Source organism: Rhinolophus ferrumequinum, chromosome 11 (assembly GCF_004115265.2).
Source record: "Rhinolophus ferrumequinum isolate MPI-CBG mRhiFer1 chromosome 11, mRhiFer1_v1.p, whole genome shotgun sequence".
In the NCBI taxonomy this organism is placed as follows: domain Eukaryota; kingdom Metazoa; phylum Chordata; class Mammalia; order Chiroptera; family Rhinolophidae; genus Rhinolophus; species Rhinolophus ferrumequinum.
The window spans coordinates 7,454,886-7,477,695 of NC_046294.1; the positions used below are offsets into that span (position 1 = coordinate 7,454,886).

General features: G+C 47.0%; 1 protein-coding gene across 9 annotated transcripts in view; it reads right to left on the minus strand.

Moving 5' to 3' along the window:
* Positions 1 to 22,810, minus strand: part of MARK2 (microtubule affinity regulating kinase 2) — a 53,243-nt gene that overhangs the window by 20,689 nt on the left and 9,744 nt on the right. The window contains exon 1 of one of the 9 annotated variants that reach the window (XM_033119304.1): positions 12,045 to 12,067. The exons of 6 other annotated variants lie outside the window; for them this stretch is intronic. Coding sequence is in view for 1 of the 3 variants with exons in the window: in XM_033119299.1 (XP_032975190.1) it covers positions 9,756 to 9,791 (36 nt within the window). In the remaining 2 variants the exon portion in view is untranslated. Of the gene's footprint in view, positions 1 to 4,761; positions 4,957 to 9,755; positions 9,867 to 12,044; positions 12,068 to 22,810 lie in introns of those variants that run through there. 2 more of the 9 variants (XM_033119299.1, XM_033119303.1) reach the window with 2 other exon arrangements.

Genomic DNA, 22,810 nt, shown 5'->3' on the forward strand with positions numbered 1-22,810 from the left:
CAAGAACAGGGTGGGGGAGGGGTAACAGAAACCGGCCACCCAACAGCGGCAGACACATCTCCTACTCCACAAAAAGCAGCGTTTAACCTTAGAAAAATGCATGTCTTACTTACTCACAAAATACTCTGGACATAATTTCAGGAGGTTCAGGGGACCCTGTGAAGCTCCTTAGAGGTCTATGGGTTCTAGATTTGTCACTGATAGACAATAAGATGTGTAATTGTAAATTTTGCCCAAAGCTGGGGAACAAACTAAATGTCCCAACTCCCTGCCAGCCCTGATTCTGGGAGTCTATCCCCAGGTTCCCACCCACTTCCAGTGTCTGTCAACCCCACCCCCCAACAGCCATGAGGCCCTAAGGGCAGCCACTCCTCACACCCTCCTCGGCAAAGCCCCTGCTGACTGAGGGCAAGGTGGAGCCCTCCCTCGCCTGCGCTCTGTTTCCTGACTGACTTGCATTCATTCATTCAACTACTCTAGGCAAGGATCTTTCCCATGAAGCAACAATTCAACATCGCACGCTGGCAGGCCATAAGCCTCTCTAGGGAAGGGCAAAGCCTCTTCTGTGCCCTCCCTGTACCTGGGCAGACACCTGGAGACCATACTACTTCAGTGTGTGCCTGACACAAGATTTGACATTTCTGATACCACCATCGGCTGGCATGTACCTCCTGTGTTCTTCCTCCGAAGGCCAATGGGGTAGGTAGCACCCCTCATTTTACAGATGAGAAACTGAAGTACAGAGGTGAAGAGACTTGCCCCAGGTCCCACAGCCTCCCATGCAGAGCTGGGCCTGGAGCCCAGGGCTTCCGTGCTCACCTAAGAACTCTGCGTCCCCTTTACCAGGTAGCTCACTGACCCTTCTTGATGCCTAACCTGCTCTTACTTCCCCCCAAAGAAGTGAAGTCTCTGCAGGGCTCTTCCTCCAGGCGGGAAGGAGGGGAAAGGTGTGGAAGTGGAGGCAAGGCGCCTGGGACCACAGGAATGCCAACGTCCGGTTAAGGCCAGTGGTGGAGGGTTGTTTTGAAGGCCCACTCAGGTGACCCCGCAGCGACCCTTCCTCTCACTCCATCCCAAAGTGGGCCTTGATCTCAGTGAAAGAGGTCAGGGTTTGTTCTGGACCCTGGGCTCAGGCTGGCCTGGGACCACCTGCCCTGTTACTCAGAAGCCAGAGCAGGATCAGGTAACTGTATTTTTCTAGTCTCTAGGGCTTTGCAGTGCGACGGAAGGATTGTTTTCCTCAATCCTACTTGTGGGAGGCAGTAAGGGGTTTTCTATCCCGAGGAAGTACCTCAAAGAGAGGCTGGGGAGAGATGGGGTAGGACTGAGCTGAAAAGTCACGTGGCTCTGGCAAGTCACTCCTTCTTTAATCCTTCCTCCTTCACTGGACCTGGGAGCTTTCTTTGCATCCTTTGATCCTGAGCAACTGTCACTCTCAACTGCCAAGAGTCAATAAACTAGTGGAGCATTCTGGGTAGGAGAGATCTTTTAAGGCTGTGGTAAACACTGACCAGTGGAGAGGCTGGATACACTTCTCCACCCCTGAAATTAACTGTGACGGCTTCACCTGGGGGGCCCCCAACACCCCTTAATGTTGCTGAGGGGCGGTGGGGTTGTGTCAAACTCAAAGGGCTACTCCCCCTTTCCAGCCAGGGTGGGTGCCTCCCTGACAAAGGAGACCAGCAGAGCCTGCATCTGAAGCACGAAGCTCAAAGCAAGGGTAGGGTCTCTGCCCTTCAGCTCTCTGAGATGCAAGCCTCACCCCAAGGCAGGGAGACCAGCCCTGTAGCCTGGGCCATGAGGGGAGCCACCTGTGGGCCTCCAAGCGGCCACAGCCAAAGCTCAGGCCTCCTGGGAAGACCAGAAGGCGAGAACGGACCTGGCATGAGCTCAGAACCCAGCCACCTGCAGCTCACTCCCCTTCGTGCATGGAAGCCACAATGCAATGAGCACCCCTCGGTCCCGTCTTCAGAACCACTTGAAACGCTGGGCTCCTCATCAAGCACGGGGCATTCTACCGAGCAACCAGCGCTTCAGAAGCTTTCAGCACCACTTCACCCCTGAGAACTTGCTCCCTGGGGTCTGGTGTCTATCTCATTCCCCAATTACTGTCGATTCAGCAAAGCTTTGTTGAGTGCCTATCTCTGGAGCCAGGGCCAGTTGCCAAGTTCAGAGAGATCTGGTCCTGCCTTCTAGACACTCAGAGGAGGGGCACTGTACATCCAGGTTCTCTGCTTGCTGCATTAGAGGAGGCGGGACAGCACGGCAAAGCTCTGCAGGCAGAGGGACCTGGGGAGGGAGCCTGCCTTTGCTCCTTACGAGCTGACTGAACACAAGCAGACTACTTGACTTCTCTGTCTCAGTGTCCTCCTTTGGGACCTGAGTGCACTAGCTGTACCCATTTCACAGATTAGTGGGACTCAGAAATAAGGAAACCCCCTGGTGTTGACCCTAGTGCCTGGTGCGCAGTAAGTAAGGTCTTGATGTTTTCTATGATCTCCCCTTTTGGGTAGAAACGTTTGTTTGCCGTCTCAAGGGGCAAACAAAGTACGTGAGCCAAGCACGAGTGTAGCCAAACTGATATTCCTTCTAGAATAACAAAAAGTCAGATTTTTACCATGGCTAAGCTGTCAAGCAAAAAATGATCCTTTCCTAAGATAAAATCGCTCCTGCCAAGAAGAGTGGGTGAATGAGAAGGCAGCCCCGCCTGTGCCCCAGGAGCCCCGAGGAGGAAGGTGTGCCTGGTTCTGCCCTTCATCGGTTCCTTAACTCCTTCCACCCAGAAAAGGCCGAAGAAACAGCTGACATACCTGTACCACATGGTGCCAAGGGCTGAGGGAAGCTCACACTGCCAGCCTCGCACTCCATTCAGCTCCTCCCCTACCAGTGGGTTACTGTAACCATGGAGACCAACAAGTTCCTCCATATCACAAGAGAGCCAGCCAGCCAAGAGCCCAGGGCTCTGGGGGAGGCAGACGGCAGCCTGCAGCAGAAAGGTTTGGCTCCCTTTACAGAGTATTGTGGGGAGCTGATGGAGACCGACTAGTGCAGCTGAGGTGCCGGGCCTCCCTGACTTCCTTGTCTTTGCTGAGTAATTGATGTTTTTAGCACACTGTCCGGGTGTATCTGATGCGGTGGTCAGGGGCGTCCTCTGGCCTTGGACAGGGCTGTGGTGGGACCCCAGCTCTAGCACGGGCTGCCATGCAGGAAACGCACCAGAACTGAGGTCTTTAGAGCTGCACAGACACACACACTAAAAGTAAAGCTCCAGCTATCATATAATGCCTTCTTTTACGTGATCCAAGTAAGTAAACCCTCTTATTCCTTGTTTATCCCAAATCCTTTTGTTCAAAGAGTTATCTAGACACCTTCTTAGCTGAGTGATCTCTCCCTTCTCTGGACTCTCACGCCACCCCATCTGTACCCATTCACCTCTTCTTTGTGTCGGCACAGCTCTGAGCCATCAGGGACAGTGCCTCTCTCCTCGGTACGCCCTCAGGGCCTAACAGAGCTTGCACCGAGCTGGCGCACATTAAAATACTTTTGGAATCAAAGGGGCACAACTTTCTGATCCTTAAAATTGCTCCCCATCTCCCTCCCCCACCCCAGATAAGACAAGGGCAAAGGAAGGAAAATCAAAACCTCTTGCCACAAGACCCCTTTCCTGTCTTTCAAGGCATCTGTTGCCCTCTGACATTGGTTGGTCGCACTAGAGTGCACTACAAAGGAAGGGCCATGGTCTGTCTTACTCATAGCCCACAATAATGCCTAAGCACAGAGCAGAAGTTCTCAATAAGGTGCAGAACAAATCAATGTGTATGAATGAATACATGAGAAAACGTGTTGGGGCACCTTCATGACCTCTGGGATTCACACCAATCACTGACAACAGTGTACACTGCAAACGATATCCAAGGGACAGTGGCCATGAGATCCCCTCTCTCAAGGATGGATACATCTATGGGGCGTTAGTTCTGACAAGCTTTCTAAGGTGGTGGGTGACAGGCCCTTGGTGCTCTCTCCTGACACAGAGCTTGAGGCGGGACCAAGGTGAACTGGAGACAGATTGAGGATACAGGTTCGGCACAGCACAGGACCAGCAGCCCTCCCCCGACCCCACGCCCATCCCTGGCCCCTGTCGATCAAGTCCAAGCCCTCCTTTCATCACAGAAGGGAAGCCTCTCCTCTGAACTTCCTGCTGCCCAACCACCAGGACCTCCCACTACAGACAGTTCTCTCTGCCTCTCTACATTCAATCCCTCCACTGCTTTGCTATCACAACCATTGTGTCTTGCTGTGACAATGCAATGTTGCTGGAGCCATTCTAAGATCCACTGATTTGGGGAAGCGACAGTGACTTGTAGGAAACGTTTACTTAATGTTTGCCACGCTGAGAGCTCTGCTTTAATATTTTCTCCTTGAACCAATGTACTGATTGTACGGCCTTGTCAAACCCAGAGGGCCAAGAAAAATCACCCTTGCACACCTGCCTCCTGTCCCGCTGCACAAATCAGCATTCCCATCCTGCCCTTCACCCTCCCCAGACTGCCTCCTGGTACAGAAAAGCAAAGGAACTAAAAACGGCAGCTGGGGAGCTCAGTTGACTCACCCAGCATAATCATCTCCTCCCAGAATCTCCCATCTTCTCCTAGGGTTTTTGCCAACACAAAGTAAAAAAGAAGCACGCGATCTTCAAAAAAAAAACCCCACACAAAACAACAACAGAAAACTCTCTCAGTGTTTATGCAACAGACTTTGTACCTGGATGCAGCCTTAACCCTTTGTCTCTGCCTTTCCAACGTGGTTTCCTGCAAAGGTCTTCCCGCTGAGCAGCCACCGCCTGGCGCTGGGATGGTGGGACTTGAGCCTGCCAGGCCCTCCCCAGGCCAGCTCCATACTGGGAGGTGCTGAACGAGGCATGTGCCTCTTCCCACTGCATCTTCCTCTGGGAGTGGAGAAAATACTGCCGTCCTACTCCTCCAGTTTCAAAGAGAGAGTTGTCAGAAAAACACTGGGGCAAAGTTTGCTGTCCCAGAAGTCACCATGACCAGAGGTCAGAGCTCAAGCAGGAAAGAAAAATAGACACTACCTAAGGCCTCACCGCCACTCTCGCCTCAGAACTGTGCCCACCCAGCCAGGCTGCAATGTGGCTGCTCCACTTAAGTGACCAGTAAAAATCCAACTGGCTGCTCTTTCCATAAGCAAACCCCTGCTGGGCTGCTCCTGCTCACAGGCAAAGGTGTTTGCTTCCTTCTACAGCAGATCGTAAAAAACCCAAGCAGCTCAGGGCACCTGAGCTGTGGAAAGGGGGGTACTTGTTTCCGGTGCTACCTGACAATGGGTCAAATCAGCCAAAATTGAGAATTCAGTCTCACCTGCCCCTCAAACAATCACGGGAGATGAGTACAGCTCTCCAGCGACCTTTCTGGTAGGAAGTGGTGTATTTGTTTTTGTCATTGTCATTTGGCATCCAGAAGGACAACTTACTTTTGTGATAGGTGGTGCTAGACTACAAGGGAATGAGAACACTTCCACAGACGCATGCAAATCTTTTGCAGCATATTAGTCAAGAAATCCCCAACTTACCAAAAGTTCCGCTGTGAGAAGGAACTATTTAGCCATAGAAACATGTTACACATGGAGATTGTGTCCTCAGGCCAGCACCCCGTGGGGGCCCACCATGTTCTGCAGTAGTATATTAACCAGAGTTAAGGTTTTAACCATAGTCCAGAACAGGGAAATTAACTCAGTGTTCCCAAGTGAAACCTACGATGGACGGCAGAAACGGGGGCTCCCTAACCTTCAAACCCTGGGTGAGGGCTTGAAACAAGAGAACTTGAGGTGAGGGAGACGGACTTCAAAGCATTTGGGGCGGCTGGGTAGGAGGGAGGGTCTAAGGAGGCATGATCCCAGGTGGAGATGAGGAATGAGGCTGGAGAAAAGGGTTTTGCCTGGGTACTGCCTTACAGGAGAGAAGGACTAATTAAGGAACACCAGGTAGAACTTCCAGCTAGAGAAAGGAGAAAAGGGAGCCTAGGACAGTCCCGTGACGTATCAGCAGCAAATGTTCTTTAGATCAGTCTCCCCTGCTCGGCAGCTGAGGCCGAGGATATGTCTCATATCTACCTCACCTGCTCTGTCGCTGCTACTGCAGTCCCAGACCTGGGCCAAGGGCAGAGATTGCTGGATCCTGTTACTAAGTGGCCATGACCTGAGCAGATGCCTTGGCTAGCTTGCCAGATAAATAGAGGGCTCATTGGTCAGAAGTTAGGTGGAGAAGATTGGAAAGCACAAGCTTCTCAGTCAGCCTGAGTGTATGTCAGCTTCTGACTTGAGGCCTAAGTTTCCCCTCCCCACGCCCCCACCTCCCGAAGCCAAACACTGTTTGTTTTCTGGTGGCAATGATAATTCTACTCCAGGAAGCCCTAGTTGTCTCTGCACTTGGCCTAGCAGCAGAGTACGGTAAATGAGATGACAGCCACTTTCCATTACAAGTGCCTTCTTAAAAAGCACTTTTTATACTCATCTTTTCAGAGAGAATCCTAGGAAAAAGAGTGTGATTGTACTGGTTTCTAAGAGAAGGGAGTGGTCCAGAAACGGCCAGCTTAGTTAGTCCTGGCCAAGGCAGTAGGAGACGTGGGTTCCGAATGGTATTGGAGGTTCTGAGCTTTCTGACCTCTGTGATAAGAACCTGGGAGCAGGGCTCTTTGGTACCGATTAGCTCAAGTGCTGGTGGAAGCCCTCAGGAGCTAGAAGCACCAATTAACAGGTGGTGTTGGGGAGGAAGGGGCCTACTTGTGGGCACAGTTACATGTTCTGTTACACAGACTGCAGACAAGAGAATGCTGGTTATTTTGAAGAAGGCAAGCAGCCATCTCTGGAGCTCTTCACCTCCAAATTCACTCAGCGAGGACAGGGAAGAAAGGATGGCTACAAAAGGAATACAGATCCTCCCCAAACTATCCAATAGGCATGGTAGCTTAAATAAAGACTTGAAGATTGAGGAAAAAAAACCACCCAGAATACCTCCAATCAGAAGAACTAGCTGGGCAGCAGGAGGCCACTGCCACACATTCTGTTGTCCTGTCTAGTCCACACAACCACCAAGGACAAAGACCCCCTTAGGCACAAAGGGGTCTCGACCAAGAGAAAACAGAAGGTGTAAAGTCAGAAATTAACAAATATCCAAAACTATCCAAAACACTTAGAACGAGGCCTGCATATACTACATGCTCACAACATGCTAGCTCTTATTATAATTCCAAATGCTTTCCTAACTTATTCTGTAGGTTTTCAGAAAAAGATACAGCTTTGGGCTTTCAATTCTTTACCCAATGACACTGCAAATGCTCTATGTCTCTAAGAGGTGGATCTTTTGAGCTGGCCTAGGAGAGCTCTGGAGTCAAGGCCGAGTTCTGGTCATCTATTCGCACAGCTCGGACTTGAACGTGGGCTTCTTACAGAGCCAGAAAACTCTCCAGCAGCTCCAATGTTTTATCTCCCCCATAAAAGGCCACACTATTCTCCCCCAATAAAAAGCACTTTAAACATACACATCCCACCCTAGAAAAATCCAGAGAACACAACACAGCTCCTGAGATATACAATGTCGGCAATCGTGCCAAAATTTCCTAGATATATGGATCTAGGAACTTTGCACATCAATAGTCACAATGGAAAATGTGACTAGCATTTAAGAAACACACACACACACACACACACACACACACACAGTGTGGCTAAAGTCCCTAAAGAGGGACTATGTACTGAAGAGCGCTGCCTCTTCAGTTGTGAGATGAGGGAAACCTGTGGGGGGGGCCCCAGGGGGGTTGGTGGTGAAAACTTAGCTGCATAGCCAGCTCCTGAGCGTCTCTGGCATGGAGACTCAGCAGCCTTCTGAGGCAGCGAAGCTCCTACCACCAGCTGTCCTTCACACTAGATAACAAGATCACCGTTTGGGAAGATGAGATTTTTGGTGTTGGGTTTTATATCCCATGAACTAGCATGCATCTGTCTCCGGGGCAGTTTCCTGAAACAGCTGCACGTCCTGGGCCCCTGCAAACAGGATGTGAGATACAGGAGAAAGATAAATGAGACGCAAGGAGTAGGAATTCAAGGATAATATAGGCGAGAAGGAATGAACCGGTCTAGCTGTCTTCTCCTGTCAGCGGCAGCTGCCTCTTCCTACCTGGTCCTCCCCACTAGGGATCTCGTTCACTTGCGTTCACCTTCCTTGGCAGACCCAGGCTTCCCCCTGGCGTCTCCACCTCTCTACCCTGACAGCTCTACCACATCAAGTGACTGTGGTATCTGAACTTGATGCTGGTTACCCCATGAAGAGATAACCAAGGTCATGTGAGCTGGCCTGACACGTTCTGCTGTACTTGTTTATAGGCAAGAGGATTAAAACAACCTGTCAGGGGAGGGAAGCGGGCAAACCCTTACACAGGGCAAGCTCTGGGGACACAGCAGAGGCCTCCTGCCAAGAAATCTTTTGCTCAAATATAAAGCAGAAATCTCTCACCAAATGCCAAACCAGCTACCTACGCCAAATACCACTTATGATCCAGTGACCTTGAGGCACTGCTCATTTTTTCCAATGTTCTTTGTATGAAAGCTTTGGAGGTTTTTTTTGAGCGGGTGGGGGGAAGACCACAGGGATGAGCAAGACAGGACCGCATAAAGAGCTCCAAATTAAATTAATACCCAGGCGCTGACCCCGGGCCTGAAGAAGCCCCACAGTGTCCTCGGCCAGCCCTGTTCCAAAGCCTTCCTGGCCCACCAAGAAATGGACTTAGGGCTTAAGAAAGAGGGCCCTTTCAAGGGTACATGTGGATGAAGAAAGCACTCGGTTCTCAGATGCCAAAATGCCCAATCAGAGGTCAAACTCCCAAGACAGAACTTCGTATGACGACTTCTTGCCCTCTTCAAAGCCCGAACTGGGAGACAAATTAGGTGCAGCTCCGGGCAGAGGAGCTCAGGCAGCAGGCAGCCCACAGACAGGTCAGGGCCGTCCTCTCTAACCAGAGGGTCAACCTGACGGTGACAGCACTGGCCTCAAGGCACAGGAAGACAGGAAGGTGGTGGGTCAGCAATCGAGGCTCTTGACAGAGATGCTGCCCCGGTTCTGAGTCTTTCTCCCCAGCTCTGCTGCAAAGCTATTCGTCACAGCCCCTAATAACCAATCCTCCCCGCCCAGCAAGCTCGGGCTGCTCCAGCCTGGTCTCTGCCTTAGGCACTCAAGCCTTAGCAGCAAGAGGATGTTTCCATGTGGCTGTTCCCGTGGCTGGCTGAAGAGGTCAGCAGAAGGGGGCTGGGGTGGTGCCCTTTCTCTAGCCAGCCAGAGGGGCAACATGATATGCCCGCTGGCCATCTGTGCTCCCTCCCTCTCAACACCCCCTTTCTAGCAAAGAAGCAGCTACCAATCTCCTAACCTTCCTACAAAAACGGAAGGTAGTAAGTCCAGCTTAGGAACTAAAGCAACCGGCTTAGGAAAAAAAGGGATATTGTGCTGCAAGGGATTCCAAGAATAAACTCCCGACCACCCACCAAACTCTTCTGAAGAGCAGGGGTGTTTAGAAGCGCCTTCCATTTCTCCACGCCTTAGAGAAGAGGGTGGCCTTGGGCAGATCCACACACCTGGGCAGGTCGCCATCTCCTCTCAGGAGCCCTGGTCTCCCTAACACCAGGGTACGTCCACACCTGCCGCAGAGGAGCAGGCCGAGACAGTAAGGTGCTCGAGTCCACATACTCACACGTCCATGAATCTTCCTCCAGATGGCTGCTGTCATGCAGAGCAGTGAGCGGGCTGAGTCCGGCTCAGAGGCTCGGAGCCAGTCACTCCAGTTTGCTTGGCAATGTTGGGGGGGGGAGCGGGAAAGGGGGGAAGAGGAGGAGGAAGAGAAGGAGGAGGAGGAGGAGGAAGGGAGATTAGGATTCTCTATTTCCAAGCCCCGCCCCTAAAACTAAGGAGGGAAGCAGCTGGGTTCCCGTTTCAGGAGCGCACCAATCACTGGCCACTACAGAGCCAACCAGCTGCAGGAGAACTCTGGGGACCGTGCACATCAAACACACTGGGAAAAGGAGGGGAACTAACCCAGGGAGAAGTGGGTTGGTCTCCTGCCAAGAACTCTGAATGGTACTCCTATCAGAACTGCAACATAACAGGAGGTGGGCAGGTTTATGGTCTCTGGGGAAAAGCAGGAGGGGAAACAGTAAAAGCCGGGCGAGCATGGGAACAAAACTCACTCCCTGGCAGGAGAGGGGAGCCCAGCTGTCTACAGGCAACACCCATATGGAGTCAGCAGTGAACTGCTGTCCCACTATGCCCTCCCGAGGCGCACAGGCCACACTCCCTCAGGCCCATTTCCACACGCTTTGCTGGCTGTGCCCTGAACCCTGCGTGCAGTTCGGAGCACGGTCATTTCCACAAGCCTCTAAGTTAAGGTCTGCCACTCAAGCACTTGTGTCCCTGACTGCCAATGACAGGAGGGAAGGGGGACTCTCACTGGCTGTGTCGTGCAATGTAGTCTGTGAGCAAGGGCAGAGCAGAAGCCACAGATGACAGCCCCTCCCATGGGGAGGGCAGCACTCGCCTCCGCCACAGCCAAGCCCAAGGCCGCCACAGAGAGGTGCTGTTTAGCGAGAGAAATGTCGGGACTGGCAGGAGGGATAGCCAGCAGGTACTTCCTCTTTCTCACCAACAGCTACCACAGGCCTCCACAGGCTGCCTCTGAAAAGCCTGCAGAACCGCCCGTGGCAGCAACGGGTGTGAGTCACTGCCCTGAGATGGGGAAACGGGCGCTGACCCTGGGCCTGAAGAAGCCCCAGAGTCCTCGGCCAGCCCTATTCTGAAGCTACCAACAGCCAGGACAGAAAACTAGAACAGCCTACTCTTCACCCAAAGCCACATGCAGAAAAACCAGTCCCTTTTACTCTACAACATGGTTGGGGTGTGGGGCAGGGAGACATCTAAGGTCATCTCAGCAGGGCACCCAGCACGGGGAACAGGAAGTGATGGCTTCATATGCAGAGCACCCCTTAAATGCTCACACACATACATATATACACAGGCGAGTTCTATTTGTGTATATACACATCTACGTGTACACATACGTATGTAGATGTCTATGCATGTATATATACATGTAAAATTGATTTTCAGACACACATGGTTCCTGGATTTTTCCTTCAGCTGCATTATTGGCTCCCTTTCTCTGCCGGTAGCTCCAGCCCTTCCTCGTCCCTTCCTGGAGTCTCACTCTGGGCTCCTGCTGCCTGTCTTGAAGTGAAGATTGTTCTCTCAGACCTCCAGGCCTTTGCTACAACCTCCTACTGGCTGGGACACTTTCCCTCCGTCATCTGTTCCCATTTTAGTTCCTGGTTGGCCTCAGCTCAGACATCACTTCCCAGGAAGCTTCCCTTGCTCCATCCTTCTGGTATCACAGGATCCCGGACATGTGTCTCGAGGCATCTGCAAGTCAGCCCTTGCACAGGCCGGCACTGCTTGCTAAACGGCCTGTCTCCACTCTCGGTGGCTGTCTTGCTCACCATCACACAAGACTGAGAGCCGCCTAAGGAAAATTTCCAGGACTTAAGTCATCCCTGTGTCCTCAGAGCCCAGGCACGGTGCCTGCTATCTAACCGGCTCTCGAGAAAGCCTGTCCTAATTCATGAGGGAAAGACATGGTCAGGGTCTTCCCACTCTTTATGGAGTGACTCCTAACCCCAATAGCTCTTAGCACAACTCTGCTCCCTGTGACTCCTCCAAGCGAGGTCAGAGCTGGAATGTGGCGCCCACTTCTTTAAATCCATTCTCTAGCGCCTGAGTTCTGGCGGGATTTCGGAACTCATCTCCAGCTGTGGGGCTGGGGCCTGCTACCCTTCCACTTGCCTCTTCCCAGTCTCCCGTCTGCTGTGAGGTCTGCAGGTGGCCCCCACACAGGCTTTCTAAGCAACAGGGCTGCCTTTGGAGCGGAAGAATCATAGTGCCAAGGTCTCCGAGAGAGAGAGATTCCAGGCCCGGCTCCGCCCAAACAACTTACATAATCTTAAGTAAGTCTTTCACCCTCATGGGACCTGCATTTCCCCGCGTGGGAAACGAGGGCTGTCGTGTGGCTGTGAGGGCTCTTAGTGCCTCTGTGCTCACAGGTCTTCCAGACCTGCCTGAGACCTGAGCAGGAGAAGGACATGGTCTGCGTGTCCTGGAGACCTTGCCAGCAAGTCCGCTCCCACAGGTCAATCTCATCTAACTGCCATGGACATCAGGCTCACACACTGGAAAATCTCTTCTGCCTAGGGCTGAACAAATTAAAATTAACCTACATGACAACTCCGGACGTAGAAACATTACAATCCTGAACTCAGTGTGCCCTTGGGAAGGATCCTTTCCCTCCCTCGACTTCATTTACCCACAATTTACAAGCTCCTCACCCTTCCCAGCCTTTCTGCATGTCATGGACGTGGCCACAAGGCGCAGGGAAAGGCACCATGACACAGTCTATTTCCAGCAGGCCCCAGGGCTCCGCAGGCTATGTGAGCTGCTCTGAGCAGGCCCCGTGCCTGCTAGAGGCCATGCCACACCTAGCACCCGCCTCACCCGCAGCATGATTCCCCAGCAGCTGGCTCCTCCGAGGGCTCCTGGGTGGGGAGCTGCGGCCTGCATGCCATGGGTAGGTGACTTGGCAAAGCCCAGCAGCAGCAGTTTCAGTCTCCCTGCCCAGTGTGGGGGAGGGGGAGGCGGGTCCAAGCAGACCAGTCCAACGGGTCCTTTTTCCACCGCCCTGCACTGCTGGTGCCTTCCACACTCGTTCAAAAACAGGAGATTCAAAAGTCAGGTGGAGCTTTCACACCCTGAGTCACAAAGAGCAGGCAATCAAGAAGAAAGGAGAAAATGGTCATTTTTGTCACTCTTGCCTCACCCACAATGGTCCTGGAAAACGTGGTCCCTGATTTCACAGCTGTTGGTCCATTCAGAAAAGTAAATGATCTCCCCTGAGATGCTCGAGGACAAATGTGGGTCCTCAGACCAGCAGGTGCTGAGGTGCTGTGACATCAGTTCGTCCTGTGCCGGGCTCCTGAGCTCTTCTCCCACTATAACTCCAGCCTTCCAATACAGACCACGTGACCTGTCCAACATTTCCACACTCGGTGTACCTTTGTCCAGCCATCGTGAAAGAGGGAAGGAAGGATGAGGCCAATTTAACCAAAAGCAACAACGTCGCCAGAGACACTGTGGGTCAGAACTCGGCAAAACCAGGAAGGCCTGGCTTTCTGGCTCTGGTCCCTCCTTCAAAAGGCCAGGCAGGGTTTCCTAAGCAGCGTTCATTCACCCCCTGTGGTTTCCGCCCTGAGTTCTTATCACAACCTGTAATGGTGTAAAACTGCCACTTTATCCTCTCATCCTGAAAATTTGTTCTTTTTAGTCATTATTGCACCTATTAAGACACTGATTAAGACTTGTGACTTATATAGCCAAAAATTGGATAGACAGATGTCTAATTTACAAATCAATATGGACATACTTCCCCAAGGGTGGGTGCCAGTGAAGAATATGCCCATGTTATAATTTTTCTTATTTTTTATTTCACAAATAATTGAGAGATGACAATGCACAAAGCATCTGAAGACCCTGGGGGAGGAATGGATACAAACAAGGATAAGGTACAGCCCATCTGTCGAAAGAGTTGACTATTTTGTAGGAGAAACAGCACACAGCACACAGTTCAATTCAGGACCAAATCCAGGAACTAAAGTTAGAGTTCACCTATTTCCCCCCAATTTTCTAGAAGTCTGCACCTTTTGTTCTTTTTCAGAGGAACCATAGCTGAAAGATCAGAAGACCCCAGGCCCACGTCTAGCTAGGCCCATGAGTGCTGGCGGGCTCTGTGTAGACCCTGGGGCTTCAGTGAATGCGGAGGCCCATCCAAAGTCAACCACGGTGAGTCCTGCGATGCTGACATAAGAGGAAGCCAAGTCAAGGAGACTCACTGCAGAATCCATCATTTAGCCTTCCTTAGCTCACACCCATCTGGAAACAAGAGACAGGACCTACTGCCAGCAAAGATGATATGGAGCGTAACACAGCCAAAAGCGTAAACACAGTCAAGAGCGTAAACACAGTCAAAAAAGTCGCTCAGGACTCAGGTCATGGAAATGAAGTCAGGAAAAGCTGCTAGCAACAGAAGAGGGAAAGATTTGGGAGAGCCCTGGAGCCCCACACCCGGAACCACGTATCTCAGTGCGGGCGGTGTCCAGGGGGCACGTTTATGTATTTTTCCTTTTATTTCCCAATTGTTGGTTGTCAAGCCTGGTCTCCTTCCCTAATTCCCATTGAATCGGTGTTACGGCTCAGTGCACACCGATACCCGTTTGTAAACTGCACCCTTACCCACCGGGCCACCAGCAGCGTCAGAGCTCTTCGGGAAGGCAGTAGGGAGGAACAGATACTCATTCCTGAAGGTCGGGGAAAGACATAAAATTCCCTAGACAAACGGAGAAGATTCAATGCCATCTAAAAGGAAAAAGGTCAGTTAATTCAGAGCCCACAGATAAAGATTAACGCCCAAGTCCTCCTCCGCTGGAGAAAAAACAATTCTGAAGCTAGTTCTATCTTAAAAAAAGAAAAAGCTGGTGAGAAGCTTGGTCCAAATCACCTCAAAAGAAAACCACTTCCTGAAAAAAAAAAAAAAAAGTAGGTGAGGGGAAATGGGAATTGGTTTGTTTGAAACCTTTCCTGTACAGTGGACAGCTGATTAGCTACATAAGACTCTCCTGGAATGGTTTACCATGAAGAATCTTATAATGGAAGCATGCTGAATATGAAACTGGGAGCTCGGCACCTAAACATTTATTATTGAGAAAAATCCTCACACCACAAGCCTAATGAAGGTTTAACATCAGTGTTTGACATTTTGTCATTAAGGGATTGGTTTTAACAGTGTGGATTTGGCAGCTTGCCCTATCGGCTGTTTCACAAGCAGTTTCTGTGGTTTCAAGAAAGGCAGGGTGTTTGCTTTTAAACACTGTCTGAAAAATATATTTCAGAATAGGGTTCAATCATTCCAACACAGAAGGAGGGAATGAAAACCCAACCAAATAAAGGAATCTGGTGCTACCAAACAGAAAGGGAGCACACGGGGAGGAAGAGTAGAGACGCCATTCATCACCTGAACCAAAATGGCAACAAAAGCTACCTAAGTGCTTTTTACTGTCAGGTTAGAAAACAGGACACAGAAATGGTCCTAAAGACATGAGATTCATAAAGGGAAATCCCTATACAGATCTTCATCTCTCCAAAATAAACTTACCTGGCTCAAATCTTTGTTTATTTAAAAACAAAACAAAACAACTCCACCAGTTCCACATTAATGCACAGGGCTGCCATCTAACCAATTAGCAGCCACTCCTCTCTGCCAGTGTGATGTGGTAATTAAGGGAGACATTTTCCTCCCTGGGAATACAAGTACAGAAGGGCAGAGCCTCTATGGACCTAACCCATTATGACAGCCTTTTCATTAGTAAGAAAATGCCGCCATACACTCTCCAAGGAAGCAGTGGCCCGCATCACTTACAAATAAATACCTATGTGTGAATAGCAGCTACCTCTGCTGAGATAAAAATGTGCCGAGATGGGAAGCAGGGAGCAGGGAGAACCACTCATGAGAAAGCTGTGCTTGTCAAAGTAATTTATGTGGACCTTGCTTTTTCCACTATAACAAAAAGATGGGTTCTAAAGTAATTTAGAAATGGCATAAAACCGTGATCTTGGAGAAATGAATCAGGTTTGAACACAAATACCATCATACAGTCGAATTCCCTCTCTTTCTCTGCTAGGGCAGCAGAGGGGCACAAGTGGTAAGTGATGCTTAAACCAAAAGCAGCAGCTCACCCCTCTATCCTCACCCCATGCTGGTATCTTAAAATAGGCTCGAAATTTTAGAACTTTGCTAATAAAAACCAAAACCTCTAACAGAATAAGGCACTGTTGCCAGAGTGAGACAAGCAAGTAAATCAAGCCATAAACTCATGCTAAGTAAAAACCCACAGAGACACACACAGCAATCCGTCTCACTAAGAAACAACTACAGCTGTCTAGGAGGACCACGTACTTAACTGTGGGCACGACAGCTTAAGGAGGGAGGGGCGAACCAAAAAAAGGACAGAACAAATACAAGCAGGAGCTGGTGGCATATTACAATGGGATCCAGACAGCAGGACGGCTGAGTGCAGCTCCCAGGATGGAGCTGGCAGGTCCTGAATGCACACTACCAGCGTCAGTGCTCAGTGCCCCTGGCAGTCAGGCCTAAAAGCAAGTAGCTCTGGGCCTCTGCATGTGTAAGTGACACACAGAAGGTTGTAAAGAGAGAACGTTAGTTTCATAAGGATAAAGGTACAGTTAAGATCGGCACACAAAAGCTTTCTTCTTCTTTTTTTTTTTTTTGTGGGAAGGAGGGGGAGTGCCTACCACAAGGCTTCCAGAATCACAACATTTCATGGGTACCACAGTGTAGGACGGTCAAAACTAGGAATCCAAACTGTCCTATGCTGTGGGGTACTTATTTGTTGATTACCGACTTTAGGTCTCAGGACTCTGGTTTTTCTAAAGGGGTTCTTGAAATTCCAGAAGATGAGAAGAGATAAAGAGGAGAGTAAGAAGCTAGGGTTAAATATTTTTTTTCTTTTTCTTTTTTTACGTTTCCCACAGCACTTATACGGCACAGGCAAGACCAGGGAAGTGAGCCAGAGAGCTGTACTACTGCACCTCCACCACGTGAGCCACCCTGGCAACAGACCACCGAGGGCAGAAAAAGACAGTTCACATGACTCTAAAGCCCACCTGGGAGATGGTTTTGCCCCACCGATGGGGAGCTAATCTTAAAGGATCGCTCTATCTTGTACTGCCTGGACACAGCTGGAACCAGGGCCAAAGGGCTCGCCAGTCTTGAGAGTTGGGGTTTTGCACCAATACATGTTGGCCCACTTGGGTTTGTTACTTTAAACAAGTTACTCAACATTTCTGGGCGCCCGTTTCCTTATCTGTAAAGTGGGGAAAATAATAAGACCCACTATCTCACAAAGATTAAATGAGCTGATAATGTGAAACACCTAAACAAGTGTCTGGGACAAAGTAAGTGCTCAATAAATAATGGCTGTTACATATTATGTCTATAGCTAAAGACACAGCCTCAGGGCACACACTGTGCCCTAAGAATGAGAACGGGTGGGAGCACTGTGTACCCTTCAAGTACTCAGTTCGCTCCATTTAAGAGTTTCCCAACCACTTGAAATGGAGTAATGTACTTAGAGGGCCATCCAGGAGGCACTGTTACACTGAGTCACTGCCTTAGCTAACAGAGAACAAATCCCCTTTGAAAGCAAAAGTCCATCTTCCATATAGACCAGCGGCCGAAGAGAGAGAAAAAGCGCACATAAAGTTCAATTCTGGAATTGAAATGAAAGCCACATGTGAATCTGAAAAGAACTACTTTGTGTAAAACGCACAGGATTATGGGACTTGCTGAGTGAGGGGGAAAGGATCTATAATCCTGTAAGTCTGTATGTAGATTCAAATTGATGTAAGTTAAGCACTTGATGAAACAGTTTTTTTTAATGATTCCGAAAATGATTCTGAGCAAATGAGATCAGTTTAAAAGATTTGCTTAAAGCTGGTCCAAGTGACTAGCAGAGGAGGCCCAAAGGTCTACTATGAACGGTACTAAGGGAAGCTTTCAAAAATTAGAGGTGCTATAGAAGTTGGAGGATAAATCGAGACAAGAATGAAGGTTGAGAAGAGTAACGTAATTTAGAACTCTGTATCCAATGCAATTTCACCTGTCTCTTAAATAAGAGTCATCAAACAATGATCAAGTTCATATACTTATATGCATACAACAAATGTGCTTACCTCTTACGGGAGAACATAAAGTGTACCTACAGAAGTGTGGGATTTGGCAGGGCCAACAAAGAGTTAAGTACAGAAGAAACAGGAACAAAGTGTGTAGACACTGTAGCCACCCAGAGAACAGACTGGGGATGTTCTGGCTTTAGTGAGTGACTGGAACCCCCAGCCTCCAGCTATTGTAGGCACCAAGGTTCTTCAAGGTTGGAGGCTAAGCAAGCTTTGCAGTTTTCAAATTTGGAATTGACCAATCGCCAACACAAAAGCTTAAAAAAAACAAAAACTTGTCATAACGAAATCCAAGTAAGCCAAATGATCTTTTTAATGGGAAAAAAAAAAAAGTCCAAGGCTCTGTATTAGGAGGAGGAAAAAAGCCAACTTTGGTCAAAGTCCCTTGGGTCACTGAGAACCAGCTTCCTCAGCTAGAACAACTGCAAACCAAAGCAGCAAGTGCCTTCCAGCAGCCCAGCCAGGACTCTGGGAATTGCAAAACAAAGGCTCATTATGAGGTCAGAGCAAGTAACAAACCAATCAAGGACAAGGCTATCAACCTCATACTTGTCTACAAAAGCGATTCTCACACGTCTGTCTGGAAACCCTTTACACTCTTAATTATTAAGGACCTCAAATAGCTTTCGTTTACATGCGTTATAGCTACTGTGTTATAATTAAAACTGGGAAAATGTTCAACTATTAATTCTTTGAAAATAATATTACTAAACCTATTACAACTACACGTCTTAAGTGTATTTTCCAACATGTAAACTTAATACATATCATCATAGAAAATCTAAGTTAATTTTTTTTATTGCAGTTAATTTTTAAAATGGAATTAAAGCTACAACATGGATGAGCCTTGAAAACACTACGCTACATGAAATGAGTCAGACACAAAAAAACAAATAATGTATGATTCCATTTATAGGAGATATCTACAATAGGAAAATTCATACATATAAGTAGAATAGAGGCTACCAGAGGCTGGGGGGCGGGGGGAAGATGGAGAGTTATTGTTGAATTGACACAGAGTTTCTGTTTGGCATGATGAAAAAGTTCTAGAAACAGTGGTGATGGTTACATAACATTGTGAATATACTTAATGCCAATGGACTATACACTTAAAAATTATGAAAATGTAAACTATGTTATGTATATTTTCCCACAATGAAAAAAATGGAATTACAACACAAGGCCTCATATTAGAAAATTTCAGACTACCATAACTGAGGAACATTCTATAAAATAACTGACCAGTATTTTTCGAAATACTCAGTGTTACACAAGACATGGAAAGATTAAGAAATGGTCACAGATTTGAGGAGACTATGGAGACATGACAAATAAATGCAGTGTGGGATCCTGGCCTGGACCCTGGAACAGAAAAAGCACATCAGTGAAAAAACTGATAAAATCTGAATGAGTTCTGTACTTTGGTTAATAGTATTACACCAGATTAATTCTTAGTTTTGATAGATGCTCTATGGTTACATAAGATGTTAACATAAGGGGAAACTGGGTGAAGAATGTACAGGAACTCTCTGGACTATTTTTGCAATTCTTCTAAGTTTAAAATTATCTCAAATTTAAAAAATAAAATGTAACTGTTTAAGAAAAACTCACAAGACCAATGCTATATTCAAAGTAGGAAACGAGCCAACATGGTCAAAGTCCCTCGGGTCACTGAGAGCCAGCTTCCTCAGCTATGATGACAGCAAACCAAGGCAGCACGTGCCTTCCTGAGGCGCACTCAAGGCTAAACAGGGGCTGGGAATTGCAAAATGATTTTTATGAAATTACCAAGAAACTGACCAACCAAAGCCAAAGAGAATTAACCCACGTTTTGTCTACATGATTCTTACACGTTTTGGTTTCAGAAACCCTTTGTACTATTAAAAATAATTGGGTCCCCAAAAAGCTTTTGTTTATATGTATTACATCTATCAACATTTTATGCATTAGAAATTAATGAGAAAGATTTTAATATGTATCCATTCATTTAAAAAGAACACTAAAAAACCCATTATATGTGAACATATTTATTTTTAATGAAAAAACTGTATTTTCCAAACCACAACTTCACACATACCAAAGGAAATCCACCTGACAAACTGATCTTATAATGCAATCAAAACACGATGCCAGACCAAAAAAACAAAAACAAAAAACACTTAACACCATCACCTAATTCCTGTCATTCTGCAACAGCCTAAAAAAAAAAAAAAAAACTAACAAAGTAAAGAAACAGAAAAGAAATGGGAAAAATGAGAAAAATTAAGAATAAAGAGGGAAAACGAAAATAAGAAAAAAATAAAGAAAAAAGAGGGGGCATGAATAAACAAACCAACCACAGATAAAACAAACACCTCATAAGACCAATGCTATATGTATTAGAAGAAGGAAGTAAACTAACTTGGGTCAAAGTCTCTGAGGAGTAATCAGTGATTATATAGGAGCTGGGAAATGCAAACAAGGGCTCTTTCTGAAGTCATCGAAAGTAACCAACCCAAGAGGGGCAGACCATCAACTCAAGTTTTGTCTACAACAGAGGTTCTCTCACTTTTTGGTCTCAAGAACTCTTTACACTTTTAAAAAAATTACTGAGGACCGCAACGATCTTTTGTTCATGTGGGTTATAGCTATCTAGAGTTAGCTTATTAGAAATTGACATGGACAATTTTTAAAAAATGTTTTTATTAATTCGTTCAAAAATAACAATAAACCCATTACATGTTTACACAAATAACCTATTCTTAATGAAGAAACTATATTTTCTAAAACAACATGAAATTTACAACAAGAGTTGCACTGTTTTACATTCTTGTATATCTCTTTAACGTCTTGGCTTAATGGAAGAGAGCCGACTTCTCATATCTGCTTCTGCCTTCAATGTATTTTGGTATGTTGCTTTGGTTCAAAGAAATGAAGAAAATCTCACTTCACCCAGACCTGTAGTTGAAAAATGGAGTTTAACAGCCCTTCAGATACTGAGGATCTCCTTCTTTGATAGTAGACCAAAACTCAACAAGTGGTAGTTTTTAAAGGCCTGTTGCAATGTGCAATCTGAAATTTTATCAATGAACCTTTTGTGTACTTCTACGTTAAAATCCACTGGTCATCTTGTACTCTGAATGGCTCTTTTACCCACTGGCTATCTGGAAAAGTAGTCCTTCACTGACTCATGCAGAACTTCCAAATGCTGGCATTTCACATAATGTTGAAAAATCGCATTCCATTAATTTTACTATCGATCTCATCAAAAAAGTCTGACAAATACAAACTTTCCAAAATTGTGATTTTCGCTTGAAAACTTGAATTTTATCACCAGCAATGGTGATACTCTATTCAATTTCAAGAAAATGTCCACGAAATACGCCAGTATGGATAATAGCCATGATGTCCCATCAGTTGTTCTTTCAAGTAAAAATGACGCTCCATGCAGCTGGTCCCGTTCCGACACACAAGTGCACTTTCTCAAGCCAGTCCCACTGACTGTGGCATATAACAGCAGGGCTCCACAGACACTCTGCATTTCATCCCGCAGAACAGTACAGAAACCTTTACTAGCGCATTGAGTTTAATAAAAATTAGTAATTTTTAGTACTTCATCCAGGATATGTATCCTTAAGTAAAAATGGCTTTTTGTTTTTTAACCACAAGTGTGCAGCAGGAACTCCATCCATCCGCCGGCAGTCTGGTGCCACTGCCTTGGTTCATGTTAGGCGACAGTTTCCTCTGCCGTTGCTGCTGCACCAACAGAGCAAATGGAAACGAAGTTGTTCCAGGGTAAACCATCAGAGTCAAAAAAGTTATTCGACCCTTTCATATTTATCAGCACGTGTGTTTGCTGCTGAGCATGCACATAAAGAAAATACTCTTTGAAGCCTAGTCGGTGCTGGTACAAGCTGAGCCACGTCTATAAATGTGCTCACCTGTAAGGTGAAAGTTAAGTCCTGTAAACAAGATACTAACTCAGTCCTCAGGTTCGCAGAGCAATCTTTAATTCGACAAGTCACGGTAACACGGAAGTGGCCCTGCCCTGAATTTCACTAACTTTTCATCCAGGGGGCATTCAAGAATGTCAGCTGTTCACGACTTTATTATCTCTCAGCTTCTGGGGGCGCTTTTCCAGCCAAAGCAATGTGATAACTTATCCTGTAAGAGGCTTCACTGACTTTTTCATTTCTAGGTTGAAAAGCTAGAACAAATTTTGGCTTTGAAAGAGTTCATGGTGTGTACCCTTAAAATATTCAATTCCTTTTTCTTTAAACTCTGAATGATGGGTCTTGAAATGATGCTGCAACTTAACTGGCACTATAGTAGGATACAAAAATGTTCTGTTGCGTGAGACACAGTAAGACACACTATTAACATCTATAAAGCTGAGAAGATAACTTTCATTGTGATTCCATCTCTTTTAATTTTTTTTTCCATTTCTTATTTACAATTTTGCCCAGCTTCTTTGGAGTAGATTTCTCCCTTACACTTGCTGATATATCCTTTTCAGTAAATAGAGGTTGCAGTATGTGTTGAGAAAGCAAGTCTTCTAAGCTTTTTAAAGCCAACAATCCATCCTTAAATATAAGAGAAATATTATAAATTTTCTTCTATTTTAGAATTAAATAGAACTAAGTGCTAAAATAAGTTGTAAATAAAAATTTAAAAATTATAAGTTTTCCCAAAAGTTTTTACAAGTTTTACAAGTTGTACTTACTTCTTGTGTTTCCTTGAAGGTGCCAGGAAAATGCTGGGATTTTGAAATAATGACTTATTGAACAATAATGAGGTTTACAGACATTATCGTAGATACAACCAAAGAAAGCTAGTAAGGGCACAGCAGAAGTACTGAGAACAGAGTTCATCACTGAAAACTTCTATATTTATACCTTAAAAATTCTAGAAAACACAAGAATA